Source organism: Macaca fascicularis, chromosome 13, assembly GCF_037993035.2.
Source record: "Macaca fascicularis isolate 582-1 chromosome 13, T2T-MFA8v1.1".
Classification (NCBI taxonomy): Eukaryota; Metazoa; Chordata; class Mammalia; order Primates; family Cercopithecidae; genus Macaca; species Macaca fascicularis.
Genome location: NC_088387.1, coordinates 4,207,368 through 4,230,010, shown reverse-complemented (window position 1 = coordinate 4,230,010; position 22,643 = coordinate 4,207,368). Strand labels below are relative to the sequence as shown.

Here is a 22,643-nt window from a genome sequence, read left to right as displayed (position 1 = left end):
TTCCATCACTGAAGCCAGTTGAACAGGCCTTACTAGCCTCCTAAATGAGTGCACCACAGACCTTGCCTGGAAGACAAAAGAAAATACACAAGAAGGAGCTGTAAAGCAAGTTTATTAATTTGCTACTTTAGACTTTATTCCAACATGGTTTTATATGTATTGAGGCCCTGTCTAATCAATGTTTGTTATCAAGGCAGTTAAAATAGATTTTGTGACTTTTTTGTTTTTCCCCTCATCTGACCAGCTTTTAGCCAAAGTCACTCATAGTTGTTCTGGCACTGGATAAATGTCTGAGATAGATGTACGAACTGTAGAAACTGTGTCTTCTTTTTCTCACAACTGTTTATTCCTATAAGAAAAAGAGAAGGAAATATAAAGTTTGCTTTTGAGTTCAGTTTGGGCAGTACCTTTGGGATATGTTCATTATGTAATTGAGGGAGTCATTCCTGGGACTAGGTGAACACAAGCTAATGTTGACAGCTGACAAAAGGGGTATGGTACAATGTGTGGGCCCGAGGACCTGAGCAGTAGACCAAGGGATTCTAGAGATCTCCAGGCCTGACTTGAAAGAGCACAGCAAAGCAAGTTACTACCACAGACCTATTTCTTGCAACTCACAGCCTTCTCTGGGGTGTACTAGCTCTGCACAACCATCAGGAAACACACAAGCCCACAGTCTCAGTTATCAGTGACTTCTTCCATCGCCAAGCCTCAAGGAAATACAAAGAAACTCCTTACAAAATGAGGATGCATGGTTCAAACCACCAATTGATTAAGGATTGGGAATTACATTAAGCCTACCGCAAACTACAAGAAGTGAACTGGTTCCAAGCTCCTCCAACTACATACTACTTGTTAATTCCTCAATGATCACAGCCCACAGAAGCGTTTCCTTAACTAGCCTTTCGGATGGTCAGAAAGGATTTCTGGTTTATATCTCATTCTGCTTTAAGCTTTGGGCCCCAGAACCTGCCACCAGGGCTCTCCATGGGGTATAAGAAAGGGGGGATCTTGGGACCTACAGTGCAACCTCAGTGTTCTGTAAAAATTCTCTCCTCCTGGCCGGACGGGGGCTCACGCCTGTAATTCCAACACTTTGAGAGGCCGAGGCGGGCAGATCACTTGAGGTCAGTTCAAGACCAGCCTGGCCCACATGATGAAACCCCGTCTCTACAAAAAATACAAAAATTAGCCAGGTGCGGTGTCAGGTGCCTGTCGTCCCAGCTACTCGGGAGGCTGAGACAGGAGAATTGCTTGCACCCGGTAGGTGGAGGTTGCAGCGAGCCGAGATTGTGCCACTGCACTCCAGCCTGGACAACAGAGTGAGACTTTGTCTCAAAAAAAAAAAAAAAAAAAAATCTTTCCTCCAAGTCCTGATTCAGCCTGACCTGGTTTGGCTTGTGTTAGCAGAAGCAATCAAAATTCAAAGTGCCTTGGATCTAGAATGCCAATGGGTTTATTTCCTGAAATTTTCTGTAAAGTGAAGTGGAAGGAAACAGGTTCCATCTGTAAGATATTCATCTTCTGGTAAGGTCTCCACTGCAAGCCTCTGGTTGTTTGCAAATAGCTCCTCGGTACCTACTCACAGATCTGTGCCTGGGCAATTCTATTGCAGAGAAGAAATTATTTTGCAAATCGGGTTCTCAGACAATAAAAGATGTTTGAAAAGCCTCCTGCTACACATTTTGAAAGATTGTTAATGGGAGCATGGAAATATATTTAATCTCTCTTAAATCTTAAAGACTGTAAGACTCATATGTCGGTATTTTTTTCTGCTTCCTTTTTAAGAGAAAGGTGATGCAGAGCCAGAGAGTCCAGACAATGGCACATCGAATACATCGTAAGTCTCTTTCGTTTTTCTATCAGAGATGCCTCTTCTTAAATATGCCTCATAAAATGAGATAGTGCGAGTATCTTGTAATAGTAATAATGATGATGGAAGGAAGCCCATGGTTCTCTTTTCTCATGATAATGTCTTTTTAAATGCTTTGGGTGCAGATGCATTTTGAGGGCTTTTTTATGCTTTAGCAGAGTAAGAGGAATCTTGAAAAATGCAGATGCTTCTCTTTATGAAGTAGAAATGTAATGAGATTTGAGCACGTGTGCTGGGGGGATTTGGTTGGAGACTTTCAGCATCGTCTTAAGAATTACAGAACTTTTCACACTTAAACTGGGAGGTGTACTGTCCCACACCGCTGTGCAGTAACAGGGTCGTTTCAGAAGCTTGCCATCTGCAACCTCACCTTGGAATTATGTGAAAAGTACAATGATCGGTATCTATGGAATCTCCAGAGTTTATTTTTTTGAATTAACAAAAGCAGTTTTAAAAACATAAGAAAAGGCCCTTATAAAACATGTGCTCCTCACTCTGTGTTTTGTCTGTTTCTTCTCAATATTCAAGGAATCCAAATGTATTTTTACTGATTAATTTGATGCCAAATTGATATACCAACATTTAAATTAAAAAATTCATGAGCTAACACGTGACTTTATTTTAGCTCCGTAAGAGTCAGTAACAGGTTTGCTCCTTAAAAATCTTTATTTTTATCACTTATGAGCAGTGGCGTGTGTTTTCTTATTATAAGACAGGCTTTGTAAATTTATCTGTATGGGGATCAGTGTTCTTATTACGAAGCATTTTTTAAGTGCTATTGATTGGAAATCAGTTTGCAGTAAAATATTGAGTGTCTTATTTTGCCCAAAATCTGCTTCTTGGTCTAGAAAGATCCTTTGGCTTAAATAGGAGAGATGTATATTTCATAAGAGATATGAATATATGTTTGTCTTTCGTAAGATACTTCCCTAAAAGTTCTAAATAGTTCCATTGTCCTGCTTTCAGATGATATAATGAATGTGACTGGTCTTAAATGGTTAAAATATTACTAATTTTTAATTTTTGTGTGTTGTAAAATATAATGGGAAAGGCTTTTAATGCCATCTGGAGGCATTCTAGAGAACTGAAAAGGGTAGAATCATTGGAAATTCAGTTCTTTTGAGTAACATTAGAAACTGCATAAAAATTCATGCGACCAGAATGTAAGCTATTTGGGGGAAGTTGTATTTTTTAATAAATTATTTTATAAAAGTTTTAATTGTAGAAACATTTTTTTTCAAATTCTCAATAATGAAATTATTTTAAAGACTGATAAAGAACGTAAAAAGTATGTTGGAAAGTGACTAGCATCCTACGTTTAATTTTACGTATTTTAAAATCACATTCAGTAGGCACCCTTTTGGTTAGGACAGTTGGAAGTGCTTTTAAAGTTCTCCTTCCCTCACGTATTTCTAAACAGTCCATTCCCAGCCAGTCTCAATGGCTCACACCTGTAATCCCAACACTTTGGGAGGCCGAGGCAGGTGGATCACTTCAGACCAGGAGTTTGAGACCAGCCTGGCCAACATGGCAAAACCTCGTCTCTACTAAAAATAAAAAATTAGCCAGGCGTGGTGGCACATACCTGTAATCCCAGCTACTCGGGAGGCTGAGACACAAGAATGGCTTAAACCCAAGATCATGCCACTGCACTCCAGCCTGAGTGACGGAGTAAGACTCTGTCTCAAAAATAATAAATAAAAAAATAAAAAGTGTATTCCCTAAAAGCATTGGTTTGCTTTACTCTGTACCTTATTTCTTACCATATTTATAAAAGTAGGTATATTGGCCAGGCATAGTGGCTCACGCCTGTAATCCCAGCCTTTTGAGAGGCCAAAGCAGGCAGATCACGAGGTCAGGAGATCAAAACCAGCCTGGCCAACATGCTGAAACCCTGTCTCCACTAAAAATACAAAAAATATATATATATATATTAGCTGGGTGTGGTGGCACACACCTGTAATCTCAGCTACTCAGGAGGCTGAGGCAGGAGAATCACTTGAACCCGGGAGGTGGAGGTTGCAGTGAGCAGAGATCACGCCACTGCACTCCAGCCTGGGCAACAGAGGGAGACTCCATCTCAAAAAAAAATATATATATATATATTATTTTATATATATATATAATATATATATTATATATATATTATATATATTATATATAAAAATATTATATATATATTATATATATATATATATATAAGTTGTCTGAGGAATTACTTTTAAACCCTCTGGAAATATAAAAACAATGGGAGCTTGAAGCATCACCCCATATTCCTGCCTCTTTGAGCAAAGCAGTTTCTTAGGCACCTGCCTCTTAAACTAGAAATAACAGGTTGCAAGCATCTCTCCTAAAAGTGGAGAATTCTGAACTTGAAACCACTCAAGAGACCTCTAACAGAAGTTCTGTTATAATTGGTATGAGGTGCAGTATGTTACGGATAAAGAGTGAGATTCAGAATGCCTTCGATTTGTGTAGCATTTTACATTCTTATGTGCAGCATCTATCTGAGCTTCTTTAGGTAGGTAGGATAGAGATAATATCCGCATATTATGGATAAGGAATCTGAGGATCAGAAAGGTCACTCCAGGCCAGGTGCGGTGTCTCACACCCATAATCCCAGCACTTTGGAGGCCGGGGCGGGTGGATCACCTGAAGTCAGAAGTTTGAAACAGCCTGGCCAACATGGCAAAACCCCATCTCTACTAAAAATACAAAAATTAGCTGAGTGTGGTGGCACGTGCCTGCAATCCCAGCTACTGGGGAGGCTGAGGCAGGAAAATCACTTGAACCTGGGAGGCAGAGGTTGCAGTGAGCTAAGATTGTACCACTGCACACCAGCCTAGGCAACAGAGTAAGACTCCATCTCAAAAAAAAAAAAAAGAAAAGAAAAAAGCGTCATTCCACGTAAGTGAGGAGTTAGAGCATAAACCTTCTGATTTTTACCCATTTTCCATACTAAGGTGGGTGTGGGTCTCAAGAGACAAACTAAGACCATGAGTCACAATAAGTAGGAAAATTGGGAGCAGAGGATTTGTTAAGTGGGAAGCATGTTAGTTTGGTAGGGCTGCCAGAACAAAGTACCAGCAAGTAGGTGGCAAGAGTAACAGAAATTTATTTTCTCATGGTTCTGGAGGCTGGAAGTCCCAGTCAGGGTGTCAGCAGGGTTGGTTGCTTCTGGGAGATGTAAAGAGAGGAGTTGTCCCAGGCCTCTCTTTGCTTGTATTTGACCATCTCCTCCCGACATGTCCTCACGCAGTCTCTCTGTGCACGTCTATCTCTGTGTCTGTTTGTATAAGGTCAGCATTCATATTGGATTAGGGCCCACCCTAATGACCTCATTTTAACTTCATTACCTCTGTAAAGACCCTGTCTCTAAATAAAGTCACATTCTGAGACACTGGAAGTTAGGGTTTCAACATATGAATTTTGGGAAGAAATAGTTTGGCCCATACCATTAAGGGGCAGAGTAATCAGAATGATTCAGGAGTCAGGTAAACAGAACCAGGGGTATACAGATTTATGAAAATGGGAAAAGAGGAGACAGCCTAAGTAAAACATGAAACATGATGGGCTCCATGGCAGCTGAAGGAGTGGAGCAGAGCAAAGAAAATGGGGCTAGCAAGCATGGGGCACTAGGAAAGATGCATCTTTCACATTCGTGGTGTTGTGGAACTGGTGTGGCTTCAGCAAAGGTGCCTGTACATCCCTCTGTCTGTATAACTCTATGACCCTGAGTCACTAAAGCCATTAAATGGGCTTAAATTGTAATCCAAGGTTGGGAGTCTCCGAACAGAAGAGCTTATTTCCTAACGAAGCATCTTTCTTCATGGCCTCCTTTAAAAACAGGAGATCTATCATGATTGGCTTCAGATGGTCAATGCCTGGCAGTACAACACAGTCTGGATAATACCTGAGTAACCCATCAATATGTATTATTTAGTGATCCTATGAGCATTCAGGATGATGAAAGAAGTGATTTAATCTTAACATGTACACACACACGAAAGCACAAATTAAAATGTCTGTGACAGATTTCTAGTTATATTAATGATGGAAGAACTTATCTTGGACTAACTGTCCGGCAGATAGCTGTTATAAACTCTGGACAAAATACTTTTGTTAAAAATAACTATTTGTAGTCTAACTAAAAGAAGGCAGAGAATGTAGGAAATTTGATCCTTGAAAGAGGGTCACTGGACTGAGTGAGAACTACGTTTATATAGCTTCTCCCATGAGGGCATGCCCCAGTCCACAAAGAACAACTAGAACTCAAGGAGAAAGCCAGAACTGTAATGGCTTGAGGTGTCAGGGGATAGAGTTCAGGGCTGCCAGAGTGGCTGGGAATTGAGTAAGTCACAGAAAGAAAAGAGCCCTCCCTTCTGTATATAAATTTCCATCAATCCTTGAATAACCTCTAAACTGCATATGTGTGGGGAATATGCCAGTGAGCCTAGTGGAAAACAATTACTAGAAAGCCAAAAATGCTGAGCAGAGATTTCAGCTGCTGCCTACTGCCTACAGCTACTGCCTACAAAGTTCAGAATCTGAATCCTACCCAAGTTAGAGGGGCTTGGCAAATGCCTCAGATTTTCTATTGAAACCCCAGAAGGGGAATGTGCTTTCAGAGTAAAGGAGTCACCCTAACATTAAGGGCAAAACCAAAACAGATCCTTCCTAACAAAGTATAACACTAAATATCTAAAAGCTCAAGCTAATCAGCTAAAGGTTTTATTGCCTGATAGAATAAAAAACAATCAACACTGTTTAAAAGAAGAAAAGAGAGTTTAGAATCTCTAAAACAAAATTTACAGTGTTCATTAACCAAAACTTAAAAGACATATGAGAAGGAAAATGTGACCCATAATCAAGAGAAAAAATAGCCACTGTAATAGACCCTGAGATGACCTAGATGTTAGAATTTTCAGACAAGAATTATAAAGCAACTACTATAATATGTCCAAGGATGTAAAGGAAAACATAGTCATCATGACTGAAAAGAAGGAGAATCTCAGCAGGGTAATGGAAACCAATCTAAGAATAACCAAATGAAAACTCTGGAACTGAAAAATGTAACATTTGGAATAAATGAAGCGTAGAAGAGACAAAACTTAAACTTATATCAATAAGAATTGTTCAATGTGAAAATCAGAATAAAGATTAAAAAACAATCAAACCTCAGTGAATTATAAGATAATATCAAGTAGTCTGATATACATGCATTGTGGTGCCAGGAGGAGAGGAGAGACAAAATAGACCCCAAAAAATATCTGAAGGAATAATAGCTGAAAACTTCCCAAACTGGATGAAAACATTACTTTATAGATTCAAGAAGCTCAGCAAGCTGCAAGCAAGATAAACAAATAAAACTACACCGTGGAACATTATGGAAAACTAAATAGAAAAAGAAAATCTTTAAGACAGTCAGAGAAAAACAGTCTTATACACAGGGGAACACAGATACAATTAACTGAAGAATTCTCATCACAAATATGGAGGCTGTAATACAGCACAGTGGCATCTTTAAGATGCTGAAAGACAAAAAGAGAAAAAGGAAGAATTGTCAAGCCAGAATTCTTTTTTTTCTCTCCTTTTTTTTTTTTCTTTTGTGAGACAGAGTCTCACTCTGTCCCCAGGCTGGAGTGCAGTGGTGCTCTCTCAGCTTACTGCAACCTCGCCCTCCCGGGCTCAAGCAATTGTCCTGCCTCAGCCTCCTGAGTAGCTGGGACTACAGGTGCCCGCCACCACACCCAGCTAATTTTTATATTTTTAGTAGAGACAGGGTTTCACCATGTTGGCCAGGATGATTTCAATCTCCTGATCTCATGATCCGCCCACCTTGGCCTCCCAAAGTGCTGGGGTTACAGGCATGAGCCACTGTACCCGGCCCAGAATTCTAAATAAGCAAAAATATCCTTCAGAATTGACAGTAAAATAAAGACATGTTGGGATGTACAAAATATGAGAGAATTCATTTCCAGTAGGCCTACATTACAGTAAATTGACAAAGAAAATTTGTCAGACCAAAGGGTAATAATATGAGATGGAAGCTCAAACCTAAGAGAAGAAAATATTTATAGGAAATAATAAATATATGGGTAAATCTTTTTTAAATTAACCGAAGAATCAAAATATTATTTTGTGAGATTTGTGATGTATGCAGATGTAAAATATATAACAAAATAGCACAAACAGTAAGGGAAAGCAAGTGGAATTTTACACATCTGCAAGGTTTTTAATTTTATGTGAAGTGATATGATATTAAATCTAAGTAGACTGGGAATAAGATAAAGATGCGTGGTATAATACCCAGAGAAACCACTAAAAACAAATATCCAAAAGCAGCAGAGCTAAGAAGTCATTGCAGGAATTAAAATAAAATACTAAAAAATGGATTAACATAAAAGATGGCAGGAAAAAAACCAGAAATGAAAAACAGAAGGTATCAATAGAAAAGAGATTGAAAAATAGTAAACCTGAACCCAGTCATGTTAGTAACTGCATTAAATACAAATGGACTGTCATAGTCCGTTTAGTGTTGCTGTTACAGAATACCTGAGCCTGGGTGGTTTGTGAAGAAAAGAGGCATCCTTAGCTCACAGTTCTACAGGCTGTATGGGAAGCAGGGCACCAGCATCTGCTTGGCTTCTGGTGACGGCTTTTGTGCTGCATCAAAACATGGTAGAGAAGGGCAAAGGGGCAGTGGGCAGGTGCAAACAGAGAAACCTAAGAGATGGTCTGGCTTTGCAACAACGTACTCTTCCAGGAACTCTTCCATCCCCTCTAGAGCTAATTTATTATCTCAAGAGTGAGAACTCAGCTTCAGGGAGGACATTAATCTATTTTTGAGGCATCCACACCCGTGACCCAAACACTACTCTCCAGGCCCCAGCTTCCAATACCACCACACTGGGGATCAAATTCCAACATGAGATTTGATGGATACAGACAAACCCTACCCAAACTATAGCATGGACTGAAAACTCCAATTAAAAGGAAAAGATTGTCAGACCAGCTACAAAATTAAGACTGCTGGCTATCTACATGATACATACTTTAAATAAAACACGGGTTGGTTGAAGCCAGAAGACAGAAAAGATAAACTGTGTAAATAATAAGCATAAGAAAGCTGATGTGACTGTATTAGTGCTACCACATAGACTTCAAGACAAAGAGTATAAGAGGCAAAAAAGGATGTTTTATAATACTCAAAAGGTCACTAGTAAATTCTATGAAAACCTTAAGACATATTTATATCAATGAACACCAAGAAATGAACTAACGCTCTTATACAAACTTTCAGAAGATAAAGGGAGAAGGAACACTACCCAATTTATTGTATAAGGCCAGTACAACCCTGATACCAAAACCTGACGTAAACTTTATAAGAAAAGAAAAATGTCACACAATATCCCATCAATGTTTACACAAACACTGATGCAAAAATTCTTCACAACATATTAGCATATCTGATTCAGTGATACATGAAAATAATGTCATTCACTACGACTAAGCAGGATTTATCACAGGGATGCATGGTTGGTTTACCATTAGAAAATCACTTAATGTATCCCACTATACAAAGAGAATAAGGGAGAAAAACCACATGATCCTCTAAATAGATTCAGAAAAAGCTTTTGGCAAAATGGAACACCCATTCATGATTTAAAAAGAAAAAAAAAGCCACTCTCAGCCAACTAGGACTAGAAGGAAATTTATTTAATCTAATGATGGCCATCTGAAAAAAAAAAAACCTGAAAAACTTACTGCTAACATCATATTCAATAGCAAATTTCCAACCACTTCCTCCTAAGATCAGGAATACCACAATGATATCTACCCTTATCACCTCTATTCAACATTGTCCTGGAGGTTTTGGTCAGTGCAGTAAGGCAAGGAAAGGAAGTAGTAGACATAAAGCCTGAAAATAATTATTGTTTATGGACAAAGTCCTAAGAATCTAAGGACTACTACTAAACAACTGCTAGAATCAGTAAGTAAACTTAAAAAGGTCAATATCCAAAAATCTATTGTGTTTCCATTTATAAACAATTGGAAAATGAGATTTAAAAAGCAATTCCATTTAAACTGACATAAAAAAACATGAAAACTGAATAAGTGTAGCCAAAGACATGTGTAAGACCTGTATAATGAAAGTTACAAAACATTTATGAGAGAAATTTAAAACCTAACTAAATGGAGAGATGTTCGTGAATTGGAAAACTTGATAGTGCTGACATCTCGATTTTTCTCATTCTGATCTATGGATTCAACACAATCTTGATCCAAAGGCCTGCAGGACATTTCTGTAGAAAATGGTTTTACAGATTCTAAAATCTTTATAGAAAATCAAAAGAGGTAGCCAAAATAGTCTTGAAAAAACAACAAAGTTGGAGGCCTTACAGTACCTGACTTCAAGACTTATTGTAAAACTGAAGTAATTTAAGACAGTGTGGCACTGATATAAGGGCAGACAAATCAATAGAAAAAATAGTCTAGAAATGGATCCACACAGATATGCTCAACTGATTTTCCTTAAAGGCACCGAAGCAGTCCAGTGGGGAAAGCTGGGTCTTTTCAACGGATGATACCAGAGCAACTTCTCAGGGGAAAAATGAATCTCATACCACATACCATTGAGATGGAGCATAGATCTCAATATAAATGCTAAAACAACAAAGTTTCTAGAGGAAAACGGAAGATAGTATCTTTACAACTAGAAACAAAGATGTCTTACGGAGGTCACAAAATCACACAACATGAAAGAAAATTCTAATGAATTAGACTTCATCAAAATTTAAAGATAGGCCGGGCGCGGTGGCTCAAGCCTGTAATCCCAGCACTTTGGGAGGCCGAGACGGGCGGATCACTAGGTCAGGAGATCGAGACCATCCTGGCGAACACGGTGAAACCCCGTCTCTACTAAAAAATACAAAAAAACTAGCCGCGCGAGGTGGCGGGCGCCTGTAGTCCCAGCTACTCGGGAGGCTGAGGCAGGAGAATGGCGTGAACCCGGGAGGCGGAGCTTGCAGTGAGCTGAGATCCGGCCACTGCACTCCAGCCCGGGCGACAGAGCCAGACTCCGTCTCAAAAAAAAAAAAAAAAAAAAAAAAAATTTAAAGATAACTGCTCATCAAAATGAAAAGTCAAGCTACAAACCGGGAGAATATATTTGCAATACAAGTATCTGACAAATAATTTGTATCTAGAATATATAAGATACTCTAACAATTCAATGACAAAATGATAAATTTCTTAAATGGACAAAAGCTTTGAACAGAAAAAAGAAGATACACAAATTAGCCAATAAGCAGATGAAAAGGTGCTTTTCACTAATAACATTTATTTTAGGGAAATACAAATGAAAGCCACAATGAGATACTACTATACACCCACTAGAATGGCTCAAATTAAAAAGACCAATACCACTAAATCATGGTAAGCATATGGAACAATGTAAACTTTCATGCATTGCTAGTAGGAGTGTAAAATGGCATAACAATTTTTGAAAACTGTTTGTTTCTTATAAATAAACACACATTTATTGCATGACCTAGCCATTGCATTTGTAGGCATTAATACAGGAAAAATGAAAAACATATTCATTAAAAAGATGCGTGCAAGAATATTCATAGCTAATTGATTCGTAACAGTGCAAAACTGAACCCCAGTGTCCATCAACTGGTGAATAAACAGTTGTGGTATATTCATACAACAGAATACTTCTAATCAAATAGCAACAAACTGCTTACACTATAGCATGGATCAGTCACAGAAGCTTATGTTAAATGAAAGAAGCCAGACACACAAGAGTGTATACTGTAAAATTTGCTTTATATGAAGTTCAAGAAAGCAGGCAAAACTAATCTACAGAGATAGAATTTTGAACCGGGGTTGCTCTGAGAGGCTGGGGATTGATTGGGAGTTGCCATGATGGGATATAAATATAGATATAGATATAGATATTTGTTGTTGTTGTTTGTTTGTTTGTTTTTGAGACGGAGTCTGACTCTGTTACCCAGGCTGGAGTACAATGGCGTGATCTCAGCTCACTACAGCCTCCGCCTCCTGGGTTCAAAAGATTCTCCTGCCTCAGCGCCCCCAAGTAGCTGGGATTACAGGCAAGCACCACAATGCCCAGATAATTTTTGTATTTTAAGTACAGATGGGATTTCACCATGTTGGCCAGGCTGGTCTCGAACTCCTGATCCAGTGATCCGCCCACCTTGGCCTCCCAAAGTGCTGCGATTACAGATGTGAGCTACCACACCCAGTCTATGTATTTTTATATATATATGATAAAAACATTTATGTGACAGCTTTTTTACCTGATAATAATTAACCTGTTTTGAACACTTACCTTAACAAGGTACAACTCTTGGCACTTGACATGTTTTATCCCCTCTAACCCTTACAACAATCCAGAAATACTCCCTTTTAACCAGCAGAAAGAGGCGAATTAATGTCCCTGCATTTATTAGCTTAAAGTGGCAAAGCCGAGAGTTGAACCCAAGATTCAGGTCCTAGAAGCCAAGCTCTTAACCACTGTCCCATTCTGCTACTATCCCAGAGCTCTTATATTGTTTCTCTAGAGACGACAACCATCCCAAGAAGACCAAGTAATTGAAATAATGCCTGAAAAGCAGCAGGTCAACATCCTGCTAGACTGTTGACTGTACTAGAAAAAATTCTAGGAATAATGAGCAAATGAAGATTTCCAAGATTCTGTGAAGGCCACAATTTGGCAGGATCACTGTGCATGCTCAATCCCCATTGACCACCACTGAAAATCCACTCTCAAGTCAAGGGTCAGTTACACAGGCTTTTAGACAGATCCCAAGAACATACCATTCTACCTTTGTAGATAACCCTCAGTTGTACAAAGTAACTGTAGCCTTAAAGAAAAAAAATGAAGATTTGAGGCCCGGCACAGTGGTTTACGCCTGTAATCCCAGCACTTTGGGAGGCCAAGGCGGGCGGATCACGAGGTCAGGAGATCAGACCATCCTGGCTAACATGGTGAAACCCCATCTCTACTAAAAATACAAAAAAATTAGCCGGGCATGGTGGCGGGCACTTGTAGTCCCAGCTACTTTGGAGGCTGAGGCAGAAGAATGGCATGAACCCAGGAGGCAGAGGTTGCAGTGAGCCAAGACCGCACCACTGCACTCCAGCCTGGGTAACAGAGCGAGACTCCATCTCAAAAAAAAAAAAAAAAAAGATTTGAAATGACCTACATAAATCAGAAACAGGATTAAACACAGAGTGTTTAAATGAGGCAGAAGGAAAATGATCCAGCCAGGTGTGTACCATTGTACAGTAAAAGACCTGGAAACTATTATAAGCTCAGACTGCATTATAAGTCCTATAACTATTATAAGCTCAGACCCATGAAATGTTCCTTCTTCAAAAATTAATATATTAGTTGGAATTAATATATGGAAAGTACCTGTTTCCTAATAGGCACTAAATAAGTCATTGTTCCTCCTGTTATAACAATATTCATAACTTATAAAAGCTATAAAACAGCTTCATGTCTGCCGTTGGTACTGATCAGAGCTTTACTAGAATTTTTCTCTTCTTTTTTAAAAGTAAAAAGTGGAAAACTAAGAAGATGTTAAGGGTGGTAAAAACAAAAATTAATAGAAAGTTTTAAAAGATCTCGTGAAGCTAGGGGCTGAGGAGAAGAGAGACTGAGTGGTCTACTCCAGAGATGCCAGCCAGAGTGAGCTCTTCTCCAAAGACAGGACCTTCTCCGAGAGTAGGAACATCAGCAAGAAGCGTGTAGCTTTACCTCTCCCCAGAGTGAAGGATGCAGGTCCTGCAGGAGGCTGAAGAATTCACCTCCACCACCGACTTCTATTTCAAAATGTGTTGGAAGACGTGAGCACCACAGATTGGTGGAGCCGGTCTGGATGATACCAAAGGCTCTTTCCAGGTACATAATGTGCAACGGAGTCATCATGCAAAGTGCAACATGTTCATGTCAGTGTCCCTGCATTGATATAGTATTCATTTAAAATGTTTCATTAGCTCATTGTAGCACTATCTTAGAAAACATTAAATATGGAGGGAAGAAATACAGAGGAACAATTGTGTGCTAAACATATCAAGAAATCTATCATTTATGCAAGTGCATTTAACAATAACGTGACACAAACTGATCATAGAATAGTGTCTGGAAGTTGAGAGATTAAGGTCGATTTGAGAATTGTGACGAAAAGTTTTTTTTTTTTTTTTTCTGGAGAAACTTGAAACCTTCCTGATACTTATTTTGGCTCCAGCAATACGTGTCTAAAATGATGAACTGTGGCTGATCTTTTCGTCTATGAGGTGCCTGTCCACAGAGAACTCCTTTTTGTATCTGTTTAAATGATTTGCCGTAATCGTTTCGGCTAAGAAAATGAAAAACCTAGCATACAGCCTTTGTCTAGAGAAAGCTGGCCAGATCCTGTTTCTCCAACTATTAGATACCAAGAATAAAAAATGAAATAGGAAGGGCCTCTTCAAGTTCCTCAGACCCCTCATTAATTAGAATCACAAATTAGACTGAAGGCCTGCAAAGGGGCGTGGCTTATCAATGAGTAAGGAAGGAAGACTTTGACCAGGCTTCGCCTACCAAAGAGTCAGCTTTGGGCTGGGGAGAGTTACTGAAGGAGAAGAGGTGAGGAGGAAAGGTCAGTTTCACCTGAGAGGGCGATTAGGCTTTGCTGTTGTATTTGTTTTGCTCTCAGAATAAAACAGTAAAACACAGGACTGTCTATTGGAAATGATCCCATCATAGAACAAGACTGCAAACCCCATCTTCTGTGTTCTGGCACCACATTGGAAGGTCCGGGGTCCCCGAGGTCAGAAAAGAGAGTTTTTAAAATTAGGGAGTCTGGCTGGGCATGGTGGCTCACACCTGCAATCCCAGGCAGATCACCTGAGGTCAGGAGTTCAAGACCAGCCTGGCCAACATGGTGAAACTCCATCTCTACTAAAAATACAAAAATTAACTGGGCATGGTGGCGGGCACCTGTTATCCCAGCTACTCAGGAGGCTGACGCAGGAGAATCGCTTGAACCTGGGAGGCGGAGGCTGCAGTGAGCTGAGATCACACCATTGCACTCTAGCCAGAGCAGCAGACCAAGACTGTCAAAAAAAAAATTAGGGAGTCTACATCCCCCTGTCTCCTGTTTGATTGCTCAGGGGCCCACCCTTTGTCTTCTACACCCAGGCTTCTTCCAAATGTACCTTTACTCGGGGTTATCTAGGCCAAGATTCCTCAAATATTTTTAATTTAATTTTTAAAAATTTTAATTGTCTGTAATCCCAGCACTTTGGTAGGCCGAGGCAGGTGGATCATGAGGTCAGGAGATTGAGACCAACCTGGCCAACAGGGTGAAACCCCGTCTCTACTAAATATACAAAAATTAGCTGAGCATGGTGGCATGTGCCTGTAATCCCAGCTACTCAGGGAGGCTGAGGCAGGAGAATCGCTTGAACCAGTGAGTCAGAGGTTGCAGTGAGCTGAGATTGTGCCACTGCACTGCAGCCTGTCTCAAACAAACAAACAAAAAAATTAACTCTGGTGGCAAAATATACATAACATAAAATTTACCATCTTAGTGATTTTCTGGTATGCAGTTCAGTGGCATCAAATGTTAATACATTTACATGTTGAGCGGCCATCACCACCCTCTCCTTAGAACTCTGTTTTTATCTTCCCAAACTGAAACTCTGTACCCATTAAACAGTAACTCCTCGTTCCCTGCTCCTCCCCATTTCTGGTAATCACCATTGCTGTCTCTTCAAATTTAACTACTCTGGGGACTTCATATAAGTGGAATCATACAGTATTTGTCCTTGGGTGTCTGGCTTATTTTCCATACTGTAATATCCTCAGGGTTCACCCATGTTGCAGCATGTATCAGAATTTTCTTCCTTTTTTAAGGCTGAATAATATTCCATTCTATGTACAGACCACATTTCGTTTATCCATTTATCCATCAATGAACACTTGGGTTAGCTCCACCTTTTGACCATTGTGAATAAGGCTGCTAGGAACATGGGTTTACATTACCTCTTTGAGCCCGTGTTCTTGATTTTTTGGGGTATATACCCACCTCAAAACTTTTTGACTATAACTTACACAGTCAGAAATATATTTTATACCATATCACATGTGTACTGAATATGGTATAAAATATATTTGGTATAAATAAAATAAAATATACCAAATAAAATATATTTATACCAAATTTTATTTACCATATAAATAAAATATATTTATACCAAATATATTTTATACCATATTCAGTACACATGTGAATGTGTGTACTGAAGCCAAAGTGTTGCAGACATCACCTGCCGTTACTCTGACATTTTCTGTTCTTCGTATTTTTAAATGCAAGTCACAATTGCACACATTCACTTTTGTCAGCCCCTGTTCACAAAACACAATAGAGGTTACTGACCAGCTCCTGAGATGCTTTGTGCCAAAGGAGTGAGGAAGGAGAAGGAAATGGCGTGCAGGGGGCCCTGCCGTGTTTCCAGCCCTGGCCTCGTCCCTTTCTGTAAATGATCTCTTCAGTCCTCCAGTGAGCTCGGCCAGTGAGCGTCTACCTACACAGGCCCTCCCTCTGGCGCGCTGCCGAGAGGCGACTAGCGTGTATGGCTCCCTGAAGCATTCCCCTTGGAGAACCCAGGAGCATGCCAGTAGGACCTAGGAAAGTTTTAACCCAAAGGTGACAACCCAGAGTGTTTTAGGTCCCATTCACGGGTTCAGCAAGTAGGCCTTTGGAGTATATGTCATGGGAGGAGGGAAGTTTTCAGTGACTCCCGTTAGACCACATAAACAATGGTTCACTTCCGTCGTGATTACGGTGGGGCACAGTCTCTGGAAGCGAGTTTGGCTCTTTTGCAATGAGCTCTTCAGTCCACAAAGACATGAGTTAAGGAACTTCATCTACTCCGTACTCACCGCGGCTTTAACAGTTGCCAGCGTTTTTCTGAGGAGTCGCCCAGACGGTGGGAGAGTGTGGCTTGTATTACCATATTTATTGACTGCAGCAAGCAATCAATAAATATTGCCTGGCTTTGACAGACTGCCTGTGCTTCCTCCCAGTGTTATTTTTAATGAATCTTCATGCTCTTGTGTTGGAGTGTTTCTAGCATTGAGAGCATCGTACTTATTCAATAAGCAAGTACGGTATGAAGAAATGAAGAAATGCAGGATACCACAAAGGATGGTTGGAATACATACATTGACTGTGCATCTTCTTTCAGAAATACCGTCAGTTGGATTTGTTCTCACTCTCCCTCGGATTCTAGTTAAGATGTAAACCTCCTAAATGCCGAGCTTGCATATTTGTACACTGAAGCCCGCCCACCTTCCACCCCTAGATCGCAGGTTCTCTTTGCACCTGCATGCCTCTAGTGCTGACCCCTTCTCACGCAGCCTGGGACCATAAAGATACTTCCCATGCCTTAGATGCCTGTTTTGTACCAGGCAATCTACTGGACATGTTGTCTCATTTAATCCTCATAACAATCCAATGAGATGTATTATTACATGATTACATCTCATATTACAGAAGAGAAAAACGAGGTCTCAGAGAAGTGAGTTGGCTCCTGGAGGGGTTTGCAGTCATGAGCCGTGGAGCCAAGATTCCGACTGGGTCCGCCTGCTCCAGAGCCGCTTGGAGACACCGCACGTGGCCTGGCACAGAGGGCGCGTGAAATGGGAGAGATGTTAAGGAAGAAACCCCATTTCTGAAGAAAGGGCTGGTATTTCCCTAAAAGCCCTTAATATCTGCCCTCCCTCCCGACTGTCAGGAGAATTGCAGCTTGAGGCTGTGAGGAGGCCGGGGAGGAGCGACAGGAGGAAGCCTGGCTCCCTCCCGTTGCTGAGTGAGCCTGGTATTTCTGTGCAGTGATGGGGGCCTTGGAAACCGCAGGGGCTGCAGTCTGGGATTCATCTGACATTCCGAGTAGCTGGCAGAAGTCAAGTGACAGCTTCCAAGCCTCATCCCACCTGCTCACCTCAGAGGGCCTTCTGCTGTTGGCAGAGTGTATTTCAGTAAAGCTGTGTTCACATGATCCTGCCAAAGCATGTAAAATATGTTAGCCTCTGCCTCCGAGGTTCCACCGCAGAGAATTCCACCCCTACTTTTAACTTCTTCAATGACTGAAATATCCAAAGGGACAGGGAATGTGGAGATAATGGGCAGGTGACCAAACTTTCACACTCAGGCAGGCACTCACCGTTTTATGTCAAAAAAAGGCTATTCTTGCTTTAAAAATAAGGATTCCATGGGATTTCAAGGATTGAGTTAGAATACTACAGGTGTTGGTGTATCATGACTAAGAGGTAACAAATACCGAATACTGGCCAGGCGCGGTGCCTCACACCTGTAATACCAACACTTTGGAAGGCTGATCACTTGAGGTCGGGGGTTCGAGGCCAACCTGACCAACATGGTGAAACCCCATCTGTACTAAAAATACAAAAATTAGTCGGGCATGGTGGTGCATGCCTGTAATCCCAGCTACTTGGGAAGAAGCTGAGGCATGATAATCCCTTGAACCCAGGAGGCAAAGGTTGCAGTAAGCCAAGATCGTAACACTGCACTCCAACCTGGACAAGAGAGTGAGACTCTGTCTCAAAAAAAGAAAGAAAAAAACAAATACTGAATACTGTGTACTGGGCTCTGTATTAAATGCTTTATAAAAATAAAGGTAATAGTGTAACAATTCTGCAAGGGCAATAAGTGTAAAGTGAAATACAGGATCACCCTATAGATGAATCAGCTCTTTGAATTTTTATAGCAACTCAGAAAGGAGACAACATTAGAATCTCCCATTGTATAGATAAAGAAACCAAGGCAGAGAGAGCTCACCCAGGTAGGCAGTGTGGCCAAGCCAGGATTTTACCCCGGAGGTGTTTGAGGCAGAAGCACTTGTTTTCCTCACTGCCTGAGACTACAGACACCTGAGCTGCATTAAAAACATGGATAAACAAATGAAGTTCAAAGTGGTTTCCAGATGGCTGGAAACCCAGTGATTTGGGACTATTTCATTTGAAAATCTGCTTAACACTAAAGCTAGACGATTGAGTTCGATTAATTGACTTTTGGGGGTAGGGATGAGAAAGAGTGTCATTTATTTGCTTGTGGAGTTTCTAGGAGTAAATAGAATAATAAGCAGGGTGAGACAAGAATAACCAAGAGTTGGATAGAACTATAACCATATAGCTTCACTTGTCGGAACAGTAGTAGCATGCTGATTTCACACAACCTTGGAAGTTGTATCCTCTGAAAATAAAGAGAAGTTTCTTTTTAATGAGTGAATACATAAAATATTGCTATTTATAATTTTTTAAAAATAGGCATTTGACTGCAAGAGAAACATCTTTTCTCTCATGACCGTGTTATCAAAGTGGAGACATTCTCTGATTTTGTGAGTTTTACCTTTCTGTTGACAGTTTGGGCTACATCGTGTGATCTTCACCCCCAAAACTTACTGAGCATTTACTGTGTTCTTGGCACTGTTCTGAGTGCTTGACTCATACTCTCACGGCTCTCTGGGGTGGTTACCCCCATTTTCAGATAAGGAATATGTGCACAGAGAGATTAGGAAACTGGACCAGGCTCACACAGCTAGTTTGTGACAGAGCTAGGATTTGAACCCAGTTCGACTCCTGAACTCATACTTTTTTACAAAAAGACAGAGATCTTCCTACTTGCCTGGGCTGGCCTTGACCTCCTGGGCTTCAGTGATCCTCCCTGCTCAGCCTCCTGAGTAGCTGGGGTCACAAACAGGTGCTAGAATGCCTGAGTCTGAACCCACCTAGAGCCCACACTTTTAATCACACCTCTGTGTGATGATTTTCTTTCTCCTTCTGGTACTTTCTCCCTTGACCCCCTTCTGTTTCTCCTCCTTCTTCACCTATCTTGTAGTATTCTGTGAATTGAACTAAGAATTTAAAGTCCAGTTTAAGAATTTAAAGTACGGCCTCCATTTCGGCTATTAAACATCAAAATATTTCCAAAATACTGAATATCAATGTGTCTCTAAATAAGAGAACGGCATTTTGGAATTATGTATCACCCTCCTGGATTTCTTTAGATGTTCAAAAATACACCTGAATTAATAATTAATGTAATTAAGATCTACATCTTATCTTTAAATGTCACAAGCATATCAGTATTTTTATCTGCCCTTTCAAACGCCCAAGAAGTGATCATTTTATTGTGTTTCAACATTCATGTGAATTCTATTGGTTTTTCTAATAATCACTGTTACTAATCATGCTGAATTGCCCCAAAGTGAGCATCGAGGAGAGAAAACTATATCAGTGCCTTTAAAAGTACTAAATTTGGTGTTCAAATTTTGAAGGAAAAAATTAAAACTGGAGTATTTGCATTGTTCTGTTACTGCACTGAGGCCCTTGTTGCCTGGGGGACCAATTTTGCAAGCTCTGGTCTGGCGTGATAGTGAGACCTGAAACCTGGGGTGGACTTCTTTAATATCAGGATGTGACATGCTCTGTGGAGCTTTTAGTACAACTTACTGGGTCGAAAATAAACTAAAATGATGCAATCGAGAACATTACATCTAGACAAAAAGGGTTCAAAAGGATAGGAGTGGAAATTTCTCTTCTTCCAGGAATTGTAAATGGATGCCTTTGTTTTTTTTAAATCCCTTCCCTTGAACCTCCAAAGTAGTATTGCCAGATAAAATATAAGACGCCCAGTTAAATTTGAATTTCAGATAAGCAGGAGTAATTTTTTACAATATGTATGTCCCATGCAATACCTGAAAATAATTTGTGGTGTAAACATGTCTCATGCAATATTTGGGACGTAGTTATGCTAAAAGTGTGTTTATTGTTTACCTGAAATTCAGATTTAACTAGGCATCCTATATTTTCATTTGCTAATTCTAACAAGCCTACCAAGCACCATGTAGGCTGTAGTCCAGTCCACCAACTGAACTTTAAATTCTTAACTCAGTTCATAGAATAATACAAGATAGGTGAAGAAGGAAGAGAAACAGAAGGGGGTAAAGAGAGAAAGTACCAGAAGGAGAAACAAAATAAGAATGAATTCTGGCAATCTGCCAACTAAAATAACTAAATTTTGCGAGAAAGAAATCCTAAAACTGAGGTCATAGGATGGAAAAAGTCTGCTTCACAGACTCTTTAGCCTGAAGATTGGCCAAAAAAGAAAAAAAAAGGCAGGCATCCTATGAACATCTAAATACCAAAGCTCTTCCAGGAATGGAAAGATTTGGAATGTGAAGATTCTTAGCTTTGGAACTTTGTTAAAATACCACAATTTGTTTATTAATTGCAAGGGGGATTTTTTTTTTTCAGCGAGATACTTCGGTAATTCAATATCAAAGAAGGCTACCTAACTTCAGTTTATGTTACTAAGACGCGTTTGAAACTTCGTGGATAACCTTTTGTTTGTTTGCCTCCTGCTGAAATGCAAAAAATTATCTGATACTTGATACAGACAGGAATTTACCTCTGTTTAAAAATCACACATTTCTCCCATGAAGCATGAAGATGACTTTTTTAATTTAAAAATATTAACTGACAGCTTCAAGATTGATTTTTTTTTTCTTTAATCTCTAACCAGACAAATTACTAAAAGCAAGAAGGCTCTTCCCTTAATCTTGGACACGTCACAGATGTGACACTGTTCTGTAGGAGACGGCTTTTTAACTGTGGATGGGGCAGAATAACCTTTGGAATTTTAGGATGTTGTTACAGGCAAGTTTACTAGTTTTTGACTTGCTAAGCCACAACTGGAGCCAGCCTTCATCGGGGTAAGAATATTTTCATTTTACTATTATATCTTCAGTATTTCAAGAGTATGATTATTGCATTCTGGGGAATATGGCCTTTGAGGCTTGTGCTGTCTGCTGAATATGCAAATGTGAATGTCCTATAAAAGAGGAGAGGAGCTGACAGTTTCTGTCTGTGCCGTAAACTTTAAAGAGTCCAACAGATGATATGTTGGGGCTGCTGGAGCAGGAATTGGATCACACCATCATTTTAGATAAAAGAAGAATTTGTATTTCTTTGAGAGGCATTTAAAGGGCTGGGCTTACAGCTTCCCTCAAAGCCACACAGCTATATGCGAGACTATCATTTCTGTAGTTGTTTGATGATGTTACTGCTGCTTTAAAACAAATCGAGCTAATGGTGCAAAGAATTTTCTCACCAAATTAATGATGGATCTACCTGTTTTTTTTTTCTAATTAGTGAAATATGAACTATTATTGCTTTTTCTGTAGTCCTTCCTTCATTCTGTGTCTTATTGTTTCTTTTATAAGGTGCATTGTGTGGTTAGTTCAGATAAAGAACAATGAGATTTCGTATACTTTACATTAAAGATACTACAAAAACTTCCAAAGCCAGGCTCTCTCCAAAGGGCCAGAGATGGTAACCCCACAAGCCTGGCTGCCTGGGGAAATCAGCTGAGAAGCCACAGGGAACCATCAGCCCACGAGTGACAGCCAGGATAGAAGCAGGTGCTGTTTTAATAGGAGAAAAGTGTAAAGAGAACTGTCAGGTGATCTGAATGACAGAGGACCAATCAGTATGGTAAAGTCAAGTATCCTATTCATACGGGTTATTTTTCCAATCCAGTCTCCTGACTATGGTTCATAACCAGGGTGTACATCAGAGCACTTGCAGAGCTTTTTAAAAATATTAATACCTGTAATCTGGAGAGTCTGGGTCCACCAATATCTGCCTTGTGATTCTAATACACAT

The 22,643-nt window shown here is 40.0% G+C and overlaps 1 protein-coding gene across 12 annotated transcripts in view; it reads left to right on the top strand.

The window, feature by feature from the left end:
- Positions 1-22,643, top strand: part of AFF3 (ALF transcription elongation factor 3) — a 617,822-nt gene that overhangs the window by 423,225 nt on the left and 171,954 nt on the right. For all 12 annotated transcript variants that reach the window (XM_074011090.1, XM_065527510.2, XM_045368495.3 and 9 more), the window contains one exon: positions 1,789-1,840. In XM_074011090.1, the coding sequence (XP_073867191.1) occupies positions 1,789-1,840 (52 nt within the window). The remainder of the gene's footprint in view (positions 1-1,788; positions 1,841-22,643) is intronic.